General features: G+C 49.0%; 1 protein-coding gene across 2 annotated transcripts in view; it reads left to right on the forward strand.

Moving 5' to 3' along the window:
- Positions 1-16,556, forward strand: part of WDTC1 (WD and tetratricopeptide repeats 1) — a 30,798-nt gene extending 14,242 nt beyond the window's left edge. For both annotated transcript variants that reach the window (XM_013101581.5, XM_027443872.3), the window contains 13 exons: positions 171-217; positions 1,416-1,527; positions 2,003-2,190; positions 2,787-2,969; positions 3,260-3,354; positions 4,426-4,541; positions 5,584-5,659; positions 7,464-7,560; positions 8,752-8,925; positions 11,969-12,204; positions 12,573-12,741; positions 13,157-13,349; positions 13,489-16,556. In XM_013101581.5, the coding sequence (XP_012957035.1) occupies positions 171-217; positions 1,416-1,527; positions 2,003-2,190; positions 2,787-2,969; positions 3,260-3,354; positions 4,426-4,541; positions 5,584-5,659; positions 7,464-7,560; positions 8,752-8,925; positions 11,969-12,204; positions 12,573-12,741; positions 13,157-13,349; positions 13,489-13,686 (1,884 nt within the window). In that variant the 3' untranslated portion in view covers positions 13,687-16,556. The remainder of the gene's footprint in view (positions 1-170; positions 218-1,415; positions 1,528-2,002; positions 2,191-2,786; positions 2,970-3,259; positions 3,355-4,425; positions 4,542-5,583; positions 5,660-7,463; positions 7,561-8,751; positions 8,926-11,968; positions 12,205-12,572; positions 12,742-13,156; positions 13,350-13,488) is intronic.
- Positions 16,557-20,642: the final 4,086 nt, after the last annotated feature.

Raw genomic sequence — 20,642 nt, forward strand, 5'->3', positions numbered from 1 at the left:
CTGGAGGTGTTTATCTGCCATGTGGGTGTTCTTTTGCAGAATAAAAAGCTGCTTGTTTTAGAACAAGTTGTTATGTGTGGGGAGCTCGCTGCGTCCTTGTCTTAGAACAGCTCTGTTTGATAAGCCTGAAGTTTGTGTAATACTCTCTTCCCCTTTTTTTTTTTGCTCAGGGTCATTCTGGGTGTGTCAACTGCCTAGAATGGAACGAAAAAGGAGAGTAAGTATGCGACTTGATTCGGGGGATCAGCAGAGTGATAACCCAGGTTCTCCCAAGAGTAGCATGTAGGTCACCTTATCGTAAGGAGCTACTTCCCATAAATAAATTCCTAATAAAATGGATGAGGGCTCAAGCTCAAAGTTGTGAACTTGGAGAGCTCGCGCTTCGAAAAAGCTTTATTTTGTTGGATATGTCTGGATATTATTAGAAATGCCCCTTTAGTGAGCTCGGAAGGGAGATGGTCAGGCTAAGAAGTGGAGGCTGAAGGCTGCTCTCTTCTCTTAAGTGGCATTATGGATTATAATGGATCTTCAGGATTTGCCCAGCTGGTAGGAAGTGACATTTCCCTACCCCCTTCGCTGTGATGCTAAATGCTGATGCTGGGGACGTGCACATTAGGGAGGGAGGCACAGCAGCACTCACCCCCCTCTGCAATTTTAGAGAGAAACTCATCGTGAGAACATTTCGGTTAACCAAGTAGAATAAAGAGTGTCTCCAAGAAAAATAACTGGATGGAAGAAAAAGCCTCTATTTCTTGACATGCCTCTTGTAAAATCCAAAGCCTGCTGTCTGATAGTCTTCAGAATTATTTACCAGTGAAAATTTCACATACTTGAGAGAGATCTGGCTCCAAGGAAATAATTTAAAACAGCTGATGGTTGCAGATGTCAGATTCTTGTGCTTTAACAGAAGATAGATGTACGGGCACCTTGCAATGCTGCCACACCCTGCACTTAAAAAGCAGTCTGTGAATCACGTAATGAGTCCTGCCTTGGGACTGCCTGGGCACATCTCAAGTCCAGGAATGAATGGCTTGGCTTGAGCTCGCCTGTGATGTGGGAGCAGTTAATGCAGCCAGGCTAATGAGGGAAGTGGAGGCCCTGCATTTCGTGATTGACCAATATTCCCATTGTTTTTGCTGTGCCATCTGAGTCTGTGGTGAGCTGGGTCAAGATGCTAAAGCAACAAAAAAAAAAACTTGCTTTATTTTCTGTGGAGTTGATATTTGGCTGCTTTACTTCCTTGGACTGGCTGAATGGAAAGCATCAAGAAAACAGAGCTGAGAAAGGAGGAAGGAAGGGGGCTTCTTAGAGCTGAATAAGGTTAATGGCTATCTGTGGTCAAACCACTCTCAGAAATCGGTCACAGCTTGGAACAGAAGAGTCCATGATGCATATTTCTCTTCTGTTTCTTTTAGCTTGTTGGCCTCTGGCTCTGATGACCAGCATACCATTGTCTGGGATCCTCTGCACCACAAGAAACTCCTTTCTATGCACACAGGACACACTGCAAACATCTTTTCTGTCAAGGTATTTGAGTGGAAGGACTAAATGACTAACAAAATCAGCAGCCAAAGCAGCCAGAGAGTAGCTCTTGAAATGTTGCTGGGAAATGTTTTTGTGCAAGCAATCCATTCCCTCAACCCCAATCATTGAGTATTTGTAACATTAGGAAAAATTGCATTACATCTAATACCTGTGCTTCTTAGTTTATGCAGCTCCTGGGCTTAGCTCCTTACCTCTGTAGAATCGAAGGAAATGGTTGTAGCAAATCAGGAGTTAAAGATACGAGATGGAGAGAGCATTTTGTGTGTTACTGTGAGAGCATTTTGTGTGCTACTGTCATTACTGACTCTTGAGTGTGCATGTGGAATATAGGGGGTAACATGGGGCATCCTGTGTTCCCAAAACAAGCTGCTCTGCGACCTGCCAAGGAAGCTCAGTGTTGTGTTTGTGAAGAGCCTCAGCACCTCTCAGGTCTGAATGTCAAATCTGTCTTCCGCAGTTCTTGCCGCATTCGGGGGATCGGATCCTCATCACGGGAGCTGCCGATTCCAAGGTGCACGTCCACGACTTGACTGTCAAGGAAACCATCCACATGTTCGGAGACCACACAAACAGGGTTAAGCGGATTGCCACAGCTCCCATGTGGCCTAATACCTTCTGGAGTGCTGCAGAAGATGGGCTAATCAGGTACAGAACGCGTTCTGCCCCAAAATGAATTGGATTAGGATCCATTGTGATATGTGCTAAGCATAAATCTAGAGAGAGACTCTCTGTACTAAAGAGCTCAAGCTAATCTCTCCCTTTCCTGAAGCTGAAAGGATTCATCTTGAAATGCAGATTCTTCCTGAAATGCAGATTATTCTGATAAGTACTCACCCAGCTCCTCTGCTTTCCTCCACTGGAAAGGGAGGACAAGAAGGGAAAAGCTGTATCAAATGGAGGGTAGGAAGGCAGGAACAACACTGAGCAAAGGTTCCCGTCAGAGTCGTTGGGACTTAATGAGTAGATGCAACTGCAAGAGTCTGTTCATACTGTGTACTGTTTGTTAGGTCATGGCCCGGAGTCCAATGTAGAGCTTGACTAGATCTGTGCATGTTATGGAGCTGGTGTTAGTGATTATCCTGATGTTGGGGCCTAGTGTTTACTGAACTGGTTTGCTCCCAGTCACCTGTGGCACACACGCCTGTTAGTGGTAGTGTCAGCTCTTCGAATACAAGCCAGATAATTAAACACGGGTTGCTGCAGAGCAGGGTGGATGTGGTGACTCTCCCTTCCCTTTGCAGACAGTATGATCTGCGGGAGAACAGCAAGCGTTCAGAAGTCCTGATAGACCTGACGGAGTACTGCGGGCAGCTGGTGGAGGCCAAATGCCTCACAGTCAACCCCCAGGATAACAACTACTTGGCAGTGGGGGCGAGTGGGCCCTTTGTGCGGCTCTACGACATACGCATGATCCACAACCACAGGTAACAGCAGCTGGCTTTTCTGGGCCTTCTTGGCACGTGTGAGTGGGGAAGGGGGAGTTGTGATAATCTGGGACCCGCCTGCCTCACTGTGCAGTTTTACCCAGTCTTTTCTAGCACCCACAGAGCCTTTTTATCTAAGTAAGTACACTGGGGTGATGGGAGGCAGGTCTGTGACTGCACAGCTGCACGGGCATGAGGGCTTGCCCTTGTGTATGAACAAGAAGTGTTAGCATAGAGCAGACTTCCAGCAGTTGAATGCTGTGATTATAACTGCTTTTCTTTCTGGCTAGAAAAAGCATGAAGCAGAGTCCTTCGGCTGGAGTCCACACGTTCTGTGACCGGCAGAAACCTCTCCCGGATGGTGCAGCACAGTACTACGTGGCAGGTACTGGGACGTGTCCTGGGGGTCACCAATGGGGCTTTAAATTAATGCCTGAAGAAACTGAGTTCAACCCATCACACAAGAAACCACTACTTGGAAAAGTGCTTATGTAATACACGGATGTTCCATGAAATTGTAGATTATTTCTCTTCTGTGCTGTGAATTCTTGCTTATGCCACCTGCCCACCTTCCCTGACTTGGCAGCAGTGTGTGTTGGTGAGCTGGCCTTACTCCTTGTCTAGCGTAAATGTCTTTCTGTCAGCTTCATTGGAAAGTCAAGGACTGGGTAACCTGAGGGCTCTAGACATTCTTCTGGAACAGGTCCCAGCAAGGATGCTGTTTAAAAATCTTCTTGGCACAGAAGGGAAATGGCTTGTCTTCATCCTGCACATGAAGAGTCAGCAATGCAGTGTCTGGGCAATCTAGACGTCATTCTACTCCAGTGCTCATTTACTGTTTTTTTCCCAAAACTTTTTTTTTTTTTTTTTTAAAGTATCTTAAACCAGCATGTTCAACAGACCAGTTTTGACAGTCTTGCTTCTGATGAGTCCCATTGGAGGATTTCTTAGGTCCCCTGAATTGGTCATGCAACACATCTGCTGTCTGAAGCAAAAGAACCCTTGTGTGAGCTGAATATTTAGGAGCCATGGTTTGATTGTGCTAAGAGCTTTATTAAGGAAACGTGATTAGAGAGTTGAGAAAGGAGCTATTTGTTTGCAGTTGGCCACAAATCACGGAGGCTAAATCCTTAGTGAATCCATAAAACTGTGATTTGCTGGGTTCTGCAGCCTGCAGTTGTTAGCAAGATAGTCGTAATCTGGTCTTGTCTGCATATGGAAATGGCCTTGCAAAAATAGCATCTAGAACTTGTGAAAAGGCAGCTCCATACATCTAAGTGTTTTGGTAGCTGGTGGAAGTATTCAACAGACAGCAGTAGGAAATGGAAAATTGCTTTGGTGCATGTGCTTCATGCCCTCGCTGTCCTAACAACCTCTTGTAAAAGGGAAGAGCTGATGTAGGACAAAGACAACAGTTCCTATTACACTAATATTTATGGACCTCTTCCCCCCACAGGACACCTTCCAGTGAAGCTTCCAGACTACAACAACCGGCTGAGAGTCCTGGTGGCCACGTATGTCACCTTCAGTCCTGATGGCACTGAGCTCTTGGTCAACATGGGAGGGGAGCAGGTAAGAAGACAAAGTTTGGTAGAAAGTTTAACATTTTGGCTGTGTTTGTTGGGCCACCATAGGTTGTCTTCAAAACGGATGTAGTGACTCCTCTGTGGGATAACACTGTTGGCTTTTAAACCGTTCTCTGATGCATTTGGACTGAACCCCTGGTACTAGGGATTTATTTGTTATGCTATCAGTGATTAAATTTATGTGATATTTTGATCTGGTTTTGCAATTCACTTTTCCTTCTCTTGAAAGAGAAAGAAAAGTTCTGGTACTGACCTTTCTTGATGCAGAAAAAAAAAATCTTAACTCATTCCCGAAACATCAAACTGCTTCTGTAATACAATCTAGTACGTAAGGAACTTAGAGAAGCAAAGGACTTCACCTGCGATATTGATTGCTTTAATTTTAAGCACTGGGTGATATTTGTGGCTCTTTTGTAAAGCTTATCAGTGAAATGAGAAAATCCTCCTGACAGTATTAATCAGCGTGGATTAAGTAGGAACTTCCCTTGTGAGCAGGTTACTCTGGTTGTCCTCTAGAGATCTTTCTCACACTCGGACTTCTCTTTAAGAGGAGGTACTGAATTACACGAATGGATAAGGGCTGTCAATTCCTATACTGGTACAAGTTTAAATTAGGGTTTCACAGGGCTGTGTTTGAAGTTTCTCTTGAAATCTTTGCTTCAGCTTAGAGACACCTTGGTTTAGTGTACTGCTTTTCTACCGCTAAGCTTTCAATTTGTTTATGATCACTGTATTAATTAAATGGCTAAAATATCTTCTTGGAGTCAGAGCTTTTTGAACAGGTTGGTTTGTACCTCTTGAGTAAAACGAGGCTCCTGTTTCTCAGTGCTGTTCTCTGAATCCAGTGCTGGCATGCAACAAGACACTGGTACTGCTGTTATTCAGTGCGAACATGTCTATAAACAAGGTTAAAAACTGGAAATAGTAAAACAAGCATGGAAACATCTAGCCTTGTTTTATTTCTGTCCCTTAAGCCTCTATGTATCACTGACGGTTTTTTTTTTTGTCTTTCTTTCTTCATCTCTCAGGTCTATTTGTTTGATCTAACTTACAAGCAGCGGCCATACACTTTCCTCCTCCCAAAGAAATGCCACACGTCAGGGGGTAAGTGTGATGCTGTCATGGAAGTGAGTGCAAGGCAGAGGGAAATCATGTACAATGCAACTCTTTCTAGGGCGCAGCCCCATCTGGGCAGGAATGAGGGAAAGGAATTATGACATGGCTGTTGCTGGGCAATTTCTGCAGTGCAGTTCATACCCTGAGCTCTAAAACCCTTATGCATAGCGACAAAATGTGTCTTGAGGGAAGAAATGAGCTGTCGAGGGGTGTGTGCGTGTGTCAACTTAGGTATAGCTTTAAGCATTCTCCTCCAGATAAAGTAGACTTTGTAGAGTGATTGAGGTCCTACCACCCTGCCTTTAACTAAGGAGGAAATACTTTGTATGTGGACAAACATGGCAATGGTGTGCTGCTTTTACGTTTATAAACTTACAAACTGTGCAGCTGTTACCCCTTTAAACGCCCATTAGAAGGAGACAGAACAATCTCTTCCCCGGTCTGAGAGTCTGGCCTGGCACTAATCTCCTTCCTGGTGGTGAGATAGTTGATTCAAAAACTCATTTACTCGACAAGTAAGTGAATCCAAGAGCTTTTTTATTCCTGGCCCTGTTTCTTACAGGGCCTGTTCGTACGCAGATACTGCAGGCAGCGTGCAGTGAACATCCAGCTCGCTGTCCCCGGGCAGAGGCTGGCTCTTTCTTATCAGGGAGTGTTCCCTGCTCAGCCCTGTGCTCGGAGCACTCTGGCAGAGTTCAACCTGTGTACTCAGCATGCCTTGGGCCTTAATCTAACACTCACATCCTGGTAGCGAGTAGATGCCCTGCCTGCCGTTCTCTTCTGCCTTGGCTGCATGTGGGTGATCTGTGCTGTGGTATCTGGTGAGGTCATGCTTTAAATGGCAGAGCAGGGTTTGAACAGGTTCACCATGGTGCAGTTTCAGCAAACGCTCCGCCCTTCTGGGTACAGAAAGTTCAGGCAAGGGCTGTGAAAAAAGCAGCATCTGTACAAAGGCTGAACTTCGTGTGCATGCATGTCTCTGTGCACTGAAAGCTCCGAGCTGTTCAGTAGAGTGCTTGGAAAGAGTCCCCAGTTTCCCAGCCTCTGAAATGGCTGCGGGAGTATTCCCAGCTACAACATAAATGCAGTTTATAAAACTTGAATTTGAATATTTTTCTATAAGAATGGCAAGTGATCTGGCTTCACGACCTTCAGAGGATTGCTTCAGCTTGTAACTGCTCCTTGAGCAATAGGGTAAGAAAAGAAAAGAAAAAGAAAGGAAAAAAGCATCTGGAATTCCCTTACTAGATATCTCCAGTGGTTCCACTCATCTTCCTTGTTCTATAAAATGTTAAACAACTTGGGCCTGTGTTTTTTTTTTCTCAGTGCATCTGAAAACTGCAAAGGCATTTAGAAAGAAGTTGCTATGTTTAAGGTTTAGATTGGATATTAGGAAGAATTTCTTCATGGAGAGATTGGTAAAGCATTGGAGCGGGCTGCCGGGGAAGTGGTGGCTTCCCTATCCCTGGAGGCATTTATTTAAGAGACCTGGGGACATGGCACTAAGGGATGTGGTTTAGTGATGGGACGTGATGTCAGGTCAATGTCAGGACAGTTGGGCCTGATGATTTTGAAGGTCTTTCTAACCTAAAGGATTCTCTGAAGGCAAATCAAGTTGAGGTGGCTGGAAGATGGGAGCGTGTGGCATTGTGGAATTCTGCTTCATTGTGCTCTGAATGGGGCTGTGGCATTGGCTTTGTTATGCTGTAAAATGTAACCCTGATATTTCAGGGATTAGTTTGTGTAATCTACACTGAGCCATTGCATGATTATATTTTTTTCTAACCTTCAGAAGTGCAGAATGGAAAAACCTCTACCAATGGAGTGTCCAACGGCATCCATCTGCACAGCAATGGCTTCCGCTTGTCAGAAGGAAGAGCACACGTGAGGTAAGGTGATAGATCTGCCTCAGTGAGGGGCCAATGGCTTTGTTCAGGCCCTCTTCCTCTCCTCAGGGTTAGGTGCTGCTAAACGAGGTGTGGAGTGCAAACCCACTTGGCATGTTGATTTGATTGTTGAGTGGTCTCTGTCCTAGGGGTTGTATTTGTTTCTGGTGTGTGGGCTATGAGCCTGAGTCGAATCAGGCAACAGCATCTTAGGAGAAGCATATTCCATTAGGATTTTTCCCCTCTTACAATGATTTACTGCAGACAAAACTAAGAAATGACTTTTCAGTCCTGGAAGCGAAGTGTTCTTAGTTGTCCTGCATGGTTTTTACTTCCTGACCTTGCTGGGGCTGTGATCTGACAGATGGGAGTGGCTGTCGGGTTGAAAGAGCCTTTCTTCCCTTGGCCGTTTTTTAGGCACCTGCCTGCTGCAAGCTGAACTGAAGCTGCCAAAATTGCTTTACAACGATGACACTGCTGTCATTACCCTTGCATATGAGCTGGGGGTTGATGGAGAGCCCTCTTTTACTGTCCCTGCTGCCTTTTTTCCTTACGAACAAAGAGCAGTTGGGGTGAAGCAGAAGCAGACTTCTAGCACATCTTGCAGACTGGTTTTCCTCCAGCTGATGAGATGTGGTTAAAAGTCAAGACACAGTTGCTTAATACCATATAAGGGTAGTCTAGGTTCCTCCAGCCACTGCTGAATGCTTTCAGCTCGTTTCCTCTAGATGGCCCCTCCACCACAGCACCGGAGATGCTCATTTTGGTTTGCTGAGCATGGGCCTTGTGTGCAGCCCTGTGAACTTAGACACTTGGTTTCCTTCTGAATTTGCAACCCATTAGATGCTGCTAAAGGAAGTCTGGATTTTTTTTTATGCAGTCAAAGCACAGATATATTGGTGAAGTCTGAGGAACGAGACTTTAAAAAAAACACTGTTGAATTTTGAGTGCATCTATATATAAAGAAAAGATGGAAACAATCAAATGATGGTCAAAAAGAAACTCCCTCTTCCTAAATTCAGGTTACTCGGGTTCAGGACCTTTGAAACTTCTGGTATTAGCTAATACTTGCTGGGACCTGTTAAGTTAGAACAAAACGCTGCAGGTATTTAACTGGGTTAACAGTTAACTTTAACAATGGGAGTGTTAGCAAGTGAGACATTTAGCTGTGCTTCTTTCCTTCTTTCCCTGCAGTCCCCAGGTAGAGTTGCCTCCGTATCTGGAGAGAATCAAGCAGCAAGCCAACGAGGCTTTTGCTTGCCAGCTGTGGACTCAAGCCATCCAGCTGTACAGCAAAGCAGTACAGAAAGCCCCCAACAATGCCATGCTTTATGGAAACAGAGCTGCTGCCTACATGAAGCGCAAGTGGTAAGTAAGCAGAGCTCTGGGGCACCCCTGGCACAGAACAAGGGGTGCACAGCAGCATGTGTTGGAGAACTCGTGGCCACAGCCGTTGTGCAGGCAAGCACACCTGGTAGCAGCTTTGTGGGTTTGCCCACTGGTATGCTGAGTCATGTTCTGTTCCTTTCCTGTTTAAAAGGAAACCAGAAATCCACTTGTGAGTAACGACATTGTGAGCATCTCCAAAGGTGTTTGTGTGTCTCTGGATTGTTCTGATCTGCGTTAGATGATGTCTCTACATTTGCTGTCAGCAGATGAGGTGATGGGTTACCGTGCTGTGTAATTTCACGTGTCCTGATGTAAGATTGTTGTGAGTCTGCCTGGAGCTGCTGTGGTTGCTGCCTGATCCAAGAGGCTGGTATTGGAGATAGTCAAATGTGGCCTGGTCCTGTGTTAGCCCAGCTAGCCCACATTCCCCTCAACTGGAAGCTCAGCTCTCTGAGGGATTTGGTGAGGTGGCAACTGGTGCCTCAGAGTCTAGAGGAGGTTCTGTCTTCTTTATTGCAAAATACACTCTTAGCCTCTGCAGTAGGTAGTGTCCTCTCTGACCAACAGCCAGGGCTGCATCTGCAAGACACAGCTGGGTTATTTTGGTATCTGTCCCCTTGAGCAGAGTAAGACTCAGTAGCATGGCTTGCTATTAACATATTTAAAATAGCTGTGGCCCTTCATCTACATTTGCTTTGTGAGGATATCCTCCTTCTCTCCCTGCTGAAATCCCCAGAATGAATTCTCCCATCATCTTGCCAAGATAAAGAGCAGCCAGCAGTTGTTGTGACTGTTGGTAACTGGCCTACTGGCTGTTTTGCAATAGCAGAGATTTGGGAGCTGCCTCAAAAAGACCTCGGCGTTCAGAGGGAGAAGAACAATAGGTTGGGATTAAGGAATGGAAGACGGAAGCTGAGTGCTGATCTCAGTGAATGACATTTTTCTTATAGGCATCATTTTTCCCGGAGGATGTTGGCAGATCTGAACCTTTCTGCGTGTCAGCTAGTGCTCGCTGCAGCTTTCAGTAGCAGGAAGATGTGAAAATATATGCGATGGCTTTCTGTGGTGTGCAGTGATTAGAATGTAAATGGTGCTGAGCTCATACCTTCTCAGGTGCAGAGATGTGTTTTTCTGCTAGGAACAGCTGTTGGTAAATGACAGAGGAAGGCTGGGATGTCGCTGAGGAGGAGGGTGAAGCAGTTGAACACACTGAACCGCAGCGTGCCTCTAAGGTGTCCTTCACGTTTGGGGCAGGAACAGCAACCAGGCACCCTGCAGAACACTGCAGGTCTTGCTTTCACCTCCTGAGCAGCAGGGAGATCCAGAAAAAGGAAGCTCTAACTTCCTAACCTCCCCTTGCTCACCTCCCTTAAGATGCTGCTCGTATTCTGCAGCACTTCAAAGGCTGTCCTTCTAAAACTTGCTCCTAAGAGCCAACTGCATCGCTCCTGATGGCTTTTAACTGTCTGCGTTGACAGTACTTCAGCTGATTCCTAGTTAGAGCACTTTTTCACAAGCTGAGTCAAGGCTGTAACAACAGGAGAAGTCAAGGCCTGTTTTACATCTCAACACGTACGTTTTCACGCCAGTCTCTTGGGCTGTCTGTCCCTGGTAGTTGGGGTTGAAGGGTTTTGGAGGGCGGCAGAGCATTTTGTAGCCTGTCCGGCTCTGAAAATGTCTTGTCATCATACCAAGTAAGTTGTGTTACCTCCTCATTAGAGTGAAGGTGGTGAGATGCTGGTTTAACACGGACACGGTGCTGCAAAGGTAGATGCAGGCCTCAAGATCCGTGTTTCTCCTGCTCTGCTGCAGATGTTATGGACAAAGCACTTCACATTCTGTACCGGCGAGCTGCAGTTTGTGGCCAACATCTACCTGGAGAGGGGAGAGAGCAGTGGGATGAATGGCTTGCAGAACGTGCTCGTGGCACTGAATAAGCACTGCTCGCTGTGTTAACCCAGCCATTTGGAGCTCCTGTTGATGATCAGATACAGGAGCACCTCTTGCTTAACAAAGGCTCCACGTGATCCGAATCCTCACCCCGTGGGAGGTACAGGACAATTCACCCCCTGCTCCCTGGGACTGTTCCAGGCGGTGTGTGTGGGGTTCAGGTGTGAAGCTAATTAGTTTTATTAGCCATCACGGGGAGACCTGGCCCTCTTTAAGGAAAGGCTGTGGTGGCTTTGATCAGTTTAGGCTCAATGCTGCTACAAGCACCTGCCGGTTAGCCCAGGCTGACTTCTCAGCCTCTATCAGTCTGAATCAGACATGGGTGTGAGAGGCTTGTTGTGTCTCTTCTCCTTCCAGGGCACAAACAAAAACACTCTTACCCCCACTGCCGTGGCGTTTAGGGAAATCAAATGTAGTCTCTGGTACCTGTACGTAGGATATAAATACCTGTTACAATACCAATCTGCTTTACTGCTTACATCTAAATGATCAAGTTTTTCCTGTAAAGGTGGGAAAAGGCTGCTGCTGTAGGTACGTATCCAGCAGGACTGTGAAGCCTGGAGGTTCTTCAGCTCCTTCCTGAGGACTCCAAGTGGCTTTGGCTGTGGGCAAGGAAACATGCTGCCACCCCGCGCGTCCACAAAGGGGCACGCGTGAGCTGCCGTGCTCCGAGGAGGCCCCGCTCGCCTTGCAGGAGAGGCCTTGCCTCTGCTTGGCCAGAGGGCTTGTGCATCCTCCATCTTCAAAGGACTTCCCTAAATGTGTTGTATCAGTGAGCTCTGCTCTGTCGGATTTAAAATGGCAGGTCAAGACTTGCTGGGCTTCCCCGCGTGGTCACGTTAACAGGGCTGCCTGTGTACATGTGGAGATGCATTCGAGAAGCTGGCCTTGGTCAGATGGTGCCCCTGGGACACAGCAAATGCTATTAATACGTGAGCTTGTGGTGTGTCTGCTTGCATAGAGAGTGCTGGAAACAACAAGCTTTGGAGAGAGACAAGGGCTGGGAAATGGCGGTGGAGAAAGTGTGCTGTTGCTACCCGGACTATCTAATCCACCCCTCCCTTTTCTCCAGGGATGGGGACCATTATGATGCTTTGAGAGACTGCCTGAAGGCCATATCCTTGAATCCATGCCACCTCAAGGCCCATTTCCGTCTTGCCCGCTGTCTCTTTGAACTCAAGTACGTGGCAGAAGCACTGGAGTGTCTGGATGACTTTAAAGGGAAGTTCCCAGAACAAGCACACAGCAGTGCCTGCGACGCGCTAGACAGAGATATCAACGCAGCCCTCTTCTCCAAGAGTGATAATGGTGAGTGCTGCTGCTCGGCGTGGCTCTTCAAGGTTAGGGGAAAATCTCATGAACAAACAAGGAGTTCTCCTCCTTAAACTGCTCCTAGGAAAAAAGCTCCAGCTTCTGAGGGAGATTGATTATTACTGTGCACAAAAACTGGCCTCAGCCCGTTCTTTCCTTGTGTCTGGTCCTGGTTTGGTGTCGAGTGAGAGTGTGATACAAGGTAGTGCAATGCATCCAGGAGATAATATGGAAAGGAGCTTGTGCCCTGAGCCCTGCTCCCTGATGAAATTGTTCTCTGAAACTGATGCTGTTCTAGAGTGCCTTGTTTGTGTAGAACGTGTTCCTCCCCGAGTTGTGATGAGGGAAATGTGTTGTTCTTCCAGCTGAAGACAAGAAAGGAGGTGGCCCCATCCGGCTGCGAGCCACAGGCCGCAAGGATTCCATCTCAGAGGATGAGATGGTGCTGAGGGAGCGCAGCTACGACTACAAATTCCGATATTGTGGCCACTGTAACACTACTACAGACATCAAAGAGGCCAATTTCTTTGGCAGGTATGTTGGCAGAGCGTAATAGGGGTGCGGAACAGGAGTGTGAGCACCAACAGAACGTTCCCATCCATCGGATAAAGCCTCACGTGTAGGCTCGTGTGAGCGTTGATGAAGTGATGCTGGTGCTGGTTTGCAGGGTTGAGAAGGATGATGGAAACCCTCGTCCTTGTGTGGCTGTGTGAACAACAGGTTCAGTAGCAGATCCACAGAGGACCCACTGGGGCTAGCGTTTCCAAAAAGCCATTTGGGATTGAAAACAAATTCTGGGGATGGAGGGAACTAACACAGAAAGCTTTATCTTGATCTGTAAGCATAAGGAGGGGCAGCCTACTGATGATAGAAGCCATCTGAGGTTCTCGTGTCTGCTAGAGCTTTGGCTCTGAGCTGTGATCTCCAGTCTCTGCTCCTTTCACCCTAGCAATGCACAGTACATAGTCAGTGGGTCGGATGACGGCTCCTTCTTCATCTGGGAGAAAGAAACCACCAACCTTGTTAGAGTGCTGCAGGGAGACGAGTCGATTGTGAATTGTCTCCAGCCTCATCCCAGTTACTGCTTCCTGGCCACCAGTGGCATTGACCCAGTTGTACGGCTGTGGAATCCCAGGCCAGAGGTAAGAGCCGCAGTAAATGACCGTCCTGGTGACTCAATGAGTAACACAGACCTGTTTCCTCCTGGGATCTCTTGATGGTTGCAGCAGCTCTTTGTTCCTCGCCCTGTCTTGCTGAGTTCTCTCCCTTCTTGTCTTGCAGAGCGAAACACTCAATGGCCGCGTGGTAGTGGACATGGAAGGTGCTTCCCAAGCGAACCAGAGACGAATGAATGCGGACCCGCTGGAGGTGATGTTGCTGAACATGGGGTACCGGATTACAGGACTGACCAGTGGTGGGGCTGGAGGCTCAGACGACGAAGACAGCTCAGAGGGGCAAGTCCAGTGCCGGCCCAGCTAAAACAGAACTGCCTCTCCTTCCTCCAATTGTTTGGCTGAAAGGGAACCTAGTTTCCTTGGTCCTGAACTTTCTCTGATGAATGACTGCACTGTATCGCACTATGCACAGAGTAGGACAAGCTGGCAGGGGCAGGAGCGGCCGTTTCTTTAAACCATCACCACCACCTCCTCCTTCTCCCGTCACGCTACTGAGCAGCATGGCAGTGCAGTCTGGGGTTTGCCTTTAGTGGAATTTAGTCCCGACAGGGATCTTTGAGTTGTCTGTAAGCGGTGTAAGCCGGTGACTTTTTCCAGAGCTGCTGTATGACCTGGTACAGAGCAATGTTGCCTGCATTCATGCATTTGTAGAGGGGATGTTAAATTCCTGAATAAAATACAAACCTAGGGCAGGGCTTATGGAATGAATTTACTGCAGTGATCTTGGTCTTGAAAGCCTGATTCTGCTCTTAACGCTACCAGACTGTCTAGAGGCCCCTGGCTTTGGGTTGTTGGCCATGAAATACCTGTTTTGTCCCATAATTTCTTTCTTCTGGCTTCCATCTCTAACATATTGCCATCAGATGTGGCTGTGTTGTATTAAGGACTGGATATTGCCTTTCTTTTTCCCTGGGCATCTGTCTTAGTTGATGAATCAGCGAAGGCACTGAGTATGTGCAGCTCAGCAGGGCAGGATGTGCTTGCCCAGCTCTGATGCTTTCTTCTACGGTCTGTGAACCTGGGGAGAAAGGTGGCAGCAATGGGAGCAGGTTTTATCGGAGGCCTAGGACTTGTGTAGCTAAAGCTGCTGAGGAAAGGGGCTGGTAACAGCACTGTCCCAGGGTTTCTCTCTCTATTGCCCAAAACGTGTGTAGCTGTACTCACCTTCTCTCCGTGTCACCTGTGCTAGAGCTGAGATCGTTGCCATCATGTCTTTGTTGCAACTCACGTTTTGAGCTTTTAGACAGCAGCTTTTTTATGCAGCCAGCTGCTCTGTCTTGGCCGAGGCGAGCCCTTCCCACCTTGGTGGAGTAACAGCTGATGGATTAGTGGTCCTCTCAGGAACCCTCCTTCCTCCTCCCATTCTCCACGCACTGGCTCTGGCTGCACAGCCAGGACTACACCTAGCAATGCAGCACTGTACTTCCATTCCTTCCCCTCTCATGTAACATGCAGCCCTGTTTTCCCCCCTCTTGCAGTTGCCAAACACTAAATATCGACTAGATCTTACACAGCTGTGCTACAACCCGATCTGAAGAGGTTGTTTTTTTCTAGGACTATCAACTAAGACCAAAGAGCCCCTGGAGATCTTAACTGCTCTGCGCTGTCTCGTGTCTCTTACTGCTGAAGGTCTGAACATGCTAACCTTGGTCCCAGGGGTGAGATGCGTGTCTGGGAGCGTGCGCATGTGTGTGTGTGCTGCATTCAGGCTGTTCTTCCATGTGGTGCAATCCCCGGTCTTCCTGTTCCTGCTGTGGAAGGATGAGAGGCCTTCCCTTCCTCCTCCGGCTGCTTCTGGCTGCCAGGCGTTGATGAGAGAGACTGCACAGTGCTGGCTGATCAAGGTAACCGGCTTCCTCTCCCTTCCAGAACAGTCTTTGTGAGATGAGAGAGCCTTGTGCGAGAGGGAGAGAGGTCACGGAGCCTCGTGGCTGGCAGCGTCTCTCAAAGGATGCTGTTCCCTGCAGAGAGAGGCCCCCCCAGCTCCCTCCTTGCAGTCGCAGTGGAGCTGACTGGGATCTGATCTCTGCCCTTCAGACAACGAGGTCCGGCTGCTCTGTCACCTGTGGGTGAAACCGAGCCATAGCAAGCCCCGGTCGCGCAGGAGCGTGCCCCTTGCCACCAGAAACAACTGGCCAGAGCTCTGCCGGGATGGATGGCTGCTGGCACCTGGGTGCTGAGGGCACGGTGCTTGTTTTCACGCAGTACCAGTGCAGGAGGTGCGACTGCTTGCTCAGTTTACCTGTTTGGTTGTCCACAAGCTCTCCCAAGGCCACCCCGGCACTCAGTGCTCTTCAAAACCTAGAGGTAAAGGAAAATTCTCACTCGGGTGGCTTTCTGACGTGGTCTGGCCTTTTCTTTTTCGCTTCAGGCTTTCCTACTAGATGCATCCTCGTCCCCCTTCCTCCCACTCAAACTTTTTTTTTCAGCTTTCAGTAGACAACGTCTGCAGACTTTGATTTTTAAACTGAGACTGAGATGGAAAGCTTGGAAAAGAACAGACCTGTCCCCACCCGTTCACCTTTTGCTGTGGCAGCTATTTTTTGTTGTTTTTACCTTTGTGAGACAGTGCAGCTCTTTTACCTGCCAGTTGCAGTGTGAAAGCTACAAGATTCCCTGCCTCTGCAGAGGATTGCTTTTTTTTTTTTTAATGGCTGCTTTGATTAAAAAGATAAATAATAATGGGAGAGAAGGGGAGAGAAAAATCTTTCTGCCTCTAGCCCCTTTTCCCCTCGTTGCGGGCAGATTGCCTGCTTTGGCGCTTGTTAATGAGGAATTTGTATTTATTGGTGAAGGAAAAAACATGCTGGGGAAGTAGGGAGAAGATGTTGCTTTATTGACCTCTGCCGTTTACTTCGACCCCCTCTTCGGGAAAGCTTCTTCCTGCTCTTTCTGGTTAACTCTTTCTAGCCTGGGATATGCAGGGATGCCTCCTTTATTTTTGTATTCTAGCAACGGGCTCTCCGTTAGGAGACTCTAGGATTCGTAGTGTTGCGCCGACCATTATTAATTCTAGCCTTTTCGAGTACTAAAGATGATCATCTCGTAAACTTTGCCCCTGCAGTTGTAGAGGTAACACACAAGCCTTACTGCCCTCGTTAGAAGGAGCAGAAAACTTGTTTCTGTGGTCCCTGGAAGAGAAAGAGTTAAGCAATTAAACAATTCTTTGTTCTAGTTCCTTCTTGGTGTCATTTTGTTTGGGGGATTGTGGCTTTGTTCCACTTGCCTCCTCCGTGGAGGTGAAGGTGGATGTGGGTGGGTGGAGGGTGGCCTGGTTGGGCTGGATGTTGGCTGTTCACCGGTGCTGCCCCTGTAAAATCGAGTGGGAAGAGGGCTGGGGAGCCTGGGACATGGCGTGTGGGCTTGGAGCTGTAGGGTTAGTGCTAGCGTTAGCTCGTTACCCAGGTGTGGGGACTCAGATCTGGCTGCGTTTGGGAGCAGAGCCCACCTCTGGCTTGGTTTCGAGCTCACGCTGCCGGGGTGAGGATGAGAAGGGCTGCCTGGGGAAGAGAGGTGGTGCTCACACCTTACAGGCAGATTAACGGTCGTACGATGGAGTTACTTGCTCTGAGTCGAGTTATGTCGGGATAAAATTGACAAAACCTCTGAGTCCCTGCTTAATCCAAGGGTTAGAGGTGAACAGGGTGGCGAAAAGCAGAGTAGGGAAAATAACCCATCCGTCCGTTTAGCTTTTCTTAAATAGCCTCTTGCCCTGAGAAGCAAAACCCCAGTGGCTTAGGCTGTGAGGCAGCCCCAGAGCCACCTCCCTGAGTTACCTGTGTGAGCTCCTGACTGTTCCTGAGTGTTTATTGCCTGGAAATCTCGCACAAGCGTGGTGCACTGGACATGCACGTTCAGACCCAGAGGTGATCCCTTGCTAGAGGATGTCACAAACTCACTTTCTCCTTTTGGGCTCCTGCTGCAAAACCTCCCAGACGCTTCCCTGCCCTCCAAGCTGTGCAGTGCTGGGCCTTGGGTTAGAAAACCAGTCCATTATTTTCAGAATCCGTTTGAACTCTGAGAAATTCCTGTTAGACACCTTTCTGCTGAAGGCCTTTTGAAGGCCTCGTCATTTCAGATCCTGTCGGATATAAATTATTGCTTGAAAAGGCAGCTCTGCTCCAACAAAGCAGTGTGCATCCACAGCTGGAATTGGCAATCAGCTAATTAGGTCAGCTCTTGGGCTGAATGGTTGGACAAAGAGGGAGCATGGCGAGGGGGAGCTGAGTGCTTGAATCGTGGGTGGAAAGGCCTAGAAGGACCTGGAAAATCAGCTTTATTTGTAACTTGAGCAAGAGAATTGGATTGAGGAGGGGGGAGAGGAGCAATCCGCCCTGGGAAGGGGGGAGAGGGGCACCAGCAGCCCTAGGGATGAGCTCGCTTCCCTCTGCTGCGCCTGTTGGCAGTGCCAGGAGTGAGGCTGCGAAGGGCTCAAGATGGCTCCCACCTCCCAGCAAAATGGGAGCAGGATGTCAGGAAGCTGCCTGCTGCTGCAGCGAGGAATTAAGCCCTCTCGCGTGCTGTGCTCCTTGTGGCTCGTTCAGGCCTTGCTGCTGCAGGAGATGATGCTGCTGGGAAGCCCCTCCGGCGTTGGCAAGCAAGGAGGGAAGGTGTGGGCCTTTTTGGGGGATTGCGCTGCGCTTGGCTCTTGGAGCTCTTCCACTGTGTGCCCCGTGTCCCCGAGAAACTGCTGGCTTTCCCTTTAAGCGACATAAAAGTTGCCCTGTGGCTGCATCAGGTGGAGAGGGAGAGAGAAGGAAAAGCAGCTTTCGAGTGACAGGGAGGCGGAAAAGACCTGAAGGTGAAAGCTGAGGGGCGAGATGGCTTCAGGGCACGCTTTTGGGGTGGGTGGCTGAGCCTGCGTATGTTCTTGCGCTGGTGAGTAGCACCATCATCAATACAGATGAGAGTGACGTTTCTGGTTCACGCTGAGCGATTAGAGGCTGTCAGCCTGCAGCAGGCGCAGACCACGGGAGAGGAGCAACAAAAATGCACAGCGACCCGCCCCAGCATCACCTCCGGGGCGGAGGAAGGACGCCGTGGTGTCCTCCATCAGCCCGTGCCCCGCTGACGCTCTCGGTCGGCTCCCGCACGCGGTGCTGCTGCTGCCGCCGCCGCGGTTGTCAATGTCAGAAGGGGGAGGGGACCTCTTCCTCGAGTGGTTTGGTCCTGGCAGTCCCTGTAATGTTGGAGCTGTCACAACAGGGAAAGGTTCCCAAGGAAGCTGCTTACCGAACGGGAGCTGGCTGGGTGCCTGCTTCTTTCAGCCTCAGAGATGAGCCGGGGTAGAAAGGGGAGGTAGCAAAATCCCTTCCAGCCTCAGCTCCGCCAGAGGTGCTGGCTGCTTGGGCTAAACCCAAACTGGTGTGGGGTCCGGGCTGCTCCTTCCTGGGGTCTCCTCACCGAGAGGCTCTGTGCCTCCAGGCTACGAGGCCACGCTGGGCCCCGCAGGCATCGTCCCCAGGACGTTTTTGGCCGAGGGGAGGTAGAGCTGCTCCTCGCTGACAGGAGAGCGGAGCCGCTGGTGGCAAGTCGCTGGCAGGAACGGGAGCGAAACCTTTTGTTTCTCATCAAATGAGAGGCTGCAAAAACAATGATGGCAGCGTTCCTGCTCCCTACGTTTAATCCAGTATTGTAGCCGGGCAAGATAGCTGCAATAAAACGCCCGGCCGTTAATTTTATGCATGGGAAACTTCTTACCTGCTCTCCCCCCTGCTCCCTCCCCCGTACCTCCGGTTTCTTTTCCAACTGCAGCTATTTTTCCCTGCTGACTTCAGGTGTTTTGTATTCTGCTTAGATCAATAGCAGAACAACAGCAGCCTTCCAGTTGTCACCAGGAAGACCCTGCTGTCAGCTACAGCTCACCCGTTTTCTGCCAGTGCGCTGCGAGGGCTGGAGAGCCCTTCTGCCTGCCTGACAGCCCCACCGAGAGCTGTGCGGTGCAGGAGCACCGTATCGATTTTTTTTTTTTAAATCCAGCCTGAGGGAAAAGGGGTTCTGTGCTCCAGCACTTGGGTTTTTGCCCTCCTGCGTTTGGTTTGAAGAGGCAATAAAGCGGGCTGGCTGAGATGCCCCCCGGCTGGGCGGGAGGGGAGGCCGTGCGGTGGCACTGCGGGGCCGTGTGTCCTGCAGAGGCTGTCAGCGCCATCCCTGCCGTGGGGCTTTGCCAAGGGAGCTGGTCCCCGGTGATACGCTGCTTAGCAGCCTTTGAGACACGAGCAGGAAGAGCAAATCCATTGCCTAATCTGACAAACGTGCCAGGACCGCGTTAGCTGATGCGAACACTGGGCTCTGTTCGTGTGTTTCAACAATCTCTGGTACTTATGTGAGCTTGGAGCAAATCAATGCAAATATTTTTCTTCATAGAACAAAAAGCATTCACTGGAACTCATACAACCTCTGTGTCTATCTTCTACCCCAAGTGCCAAAATAGGAAGCATTTTAGAAACCAAAGCACCGGGCATGGCTTTGCTCTCGAGTGTCTGTTGTTTTGTTTTTTTTTTTTTTTTTTTTTCCTTCTTTTTTTTTCCTTTGCTTTCTCTCTCTTTTGGAACTGGACTGTTTTGTGAATCCCTTCACCGTCGGATTACAAGGAGCGCAGTCTCAGGCTCTTGATCAGCTCTGACGCAGTGACAGGTCATGCTGAGCCGGTGCCTGCACTGCAGCTTGACTCGAGCTGCTCCCGGTGGGTGCCTGGGTGGGTGGCTCTGCCTCAGCCCTGATGCCTCTGCAGCTGCCCTCCCTCTCGGAGGGATCTGTTCCAAAACGTGGTCTAGACTAGGAGGCAAGGTGGGATGGTAGATGAGCCGAGGGCTTTGTAGAGGCAAGGAAACGTAGACTGCAGCACAATACTAGTTGAACTGAAGCCTGAGTACTCATATGACAATTTAGCATGTACGGAGGGCAGGTAGGCTGTCTGAACTAGACTTTAGCCAATGTTTTCCACTGCCATACCGGCAAATGCAAACTGGGTCCCCTCTGATGTGCCTGTTCTGTGGGCAGAGGCTCCCGACAGCCTGGGCTTTCAAGCTGGAAGCTTCCTTAGTCTGTAATGTAGTGGGTGTGTAAGCACCGCGCTGTCCCCGGAGCACTGCTCCTGGGGAGGACGCTGACAGATGTGGAAGGCTGGCCTCAGCTTAAGTTTTGAGCTAAGTCAGGTGATGGAAAGCAGAATGCAGGAGGTAGAGATGAGAGAAGGCTTTGAAGGAGAGGGTTTATGAGGAAAAATGGAGCCATTATGTAAAAGCTGTAACTTGGTGA

This window comes from Anas platyrhynchos, chromosome 24, assembly GCF_047663525.1.
Source record: "Anas platyrhynchos isolate ZD024472 breed Pekin duck chromosome 24, IASCAAS_PekinDuck_T2T, whole genome shotgun sequence".
NCBI lineage: Eukaryota > Metazoa > Chordata > Aves > Anseriformes > Anatidae > Anas > Anas platyrhynchos.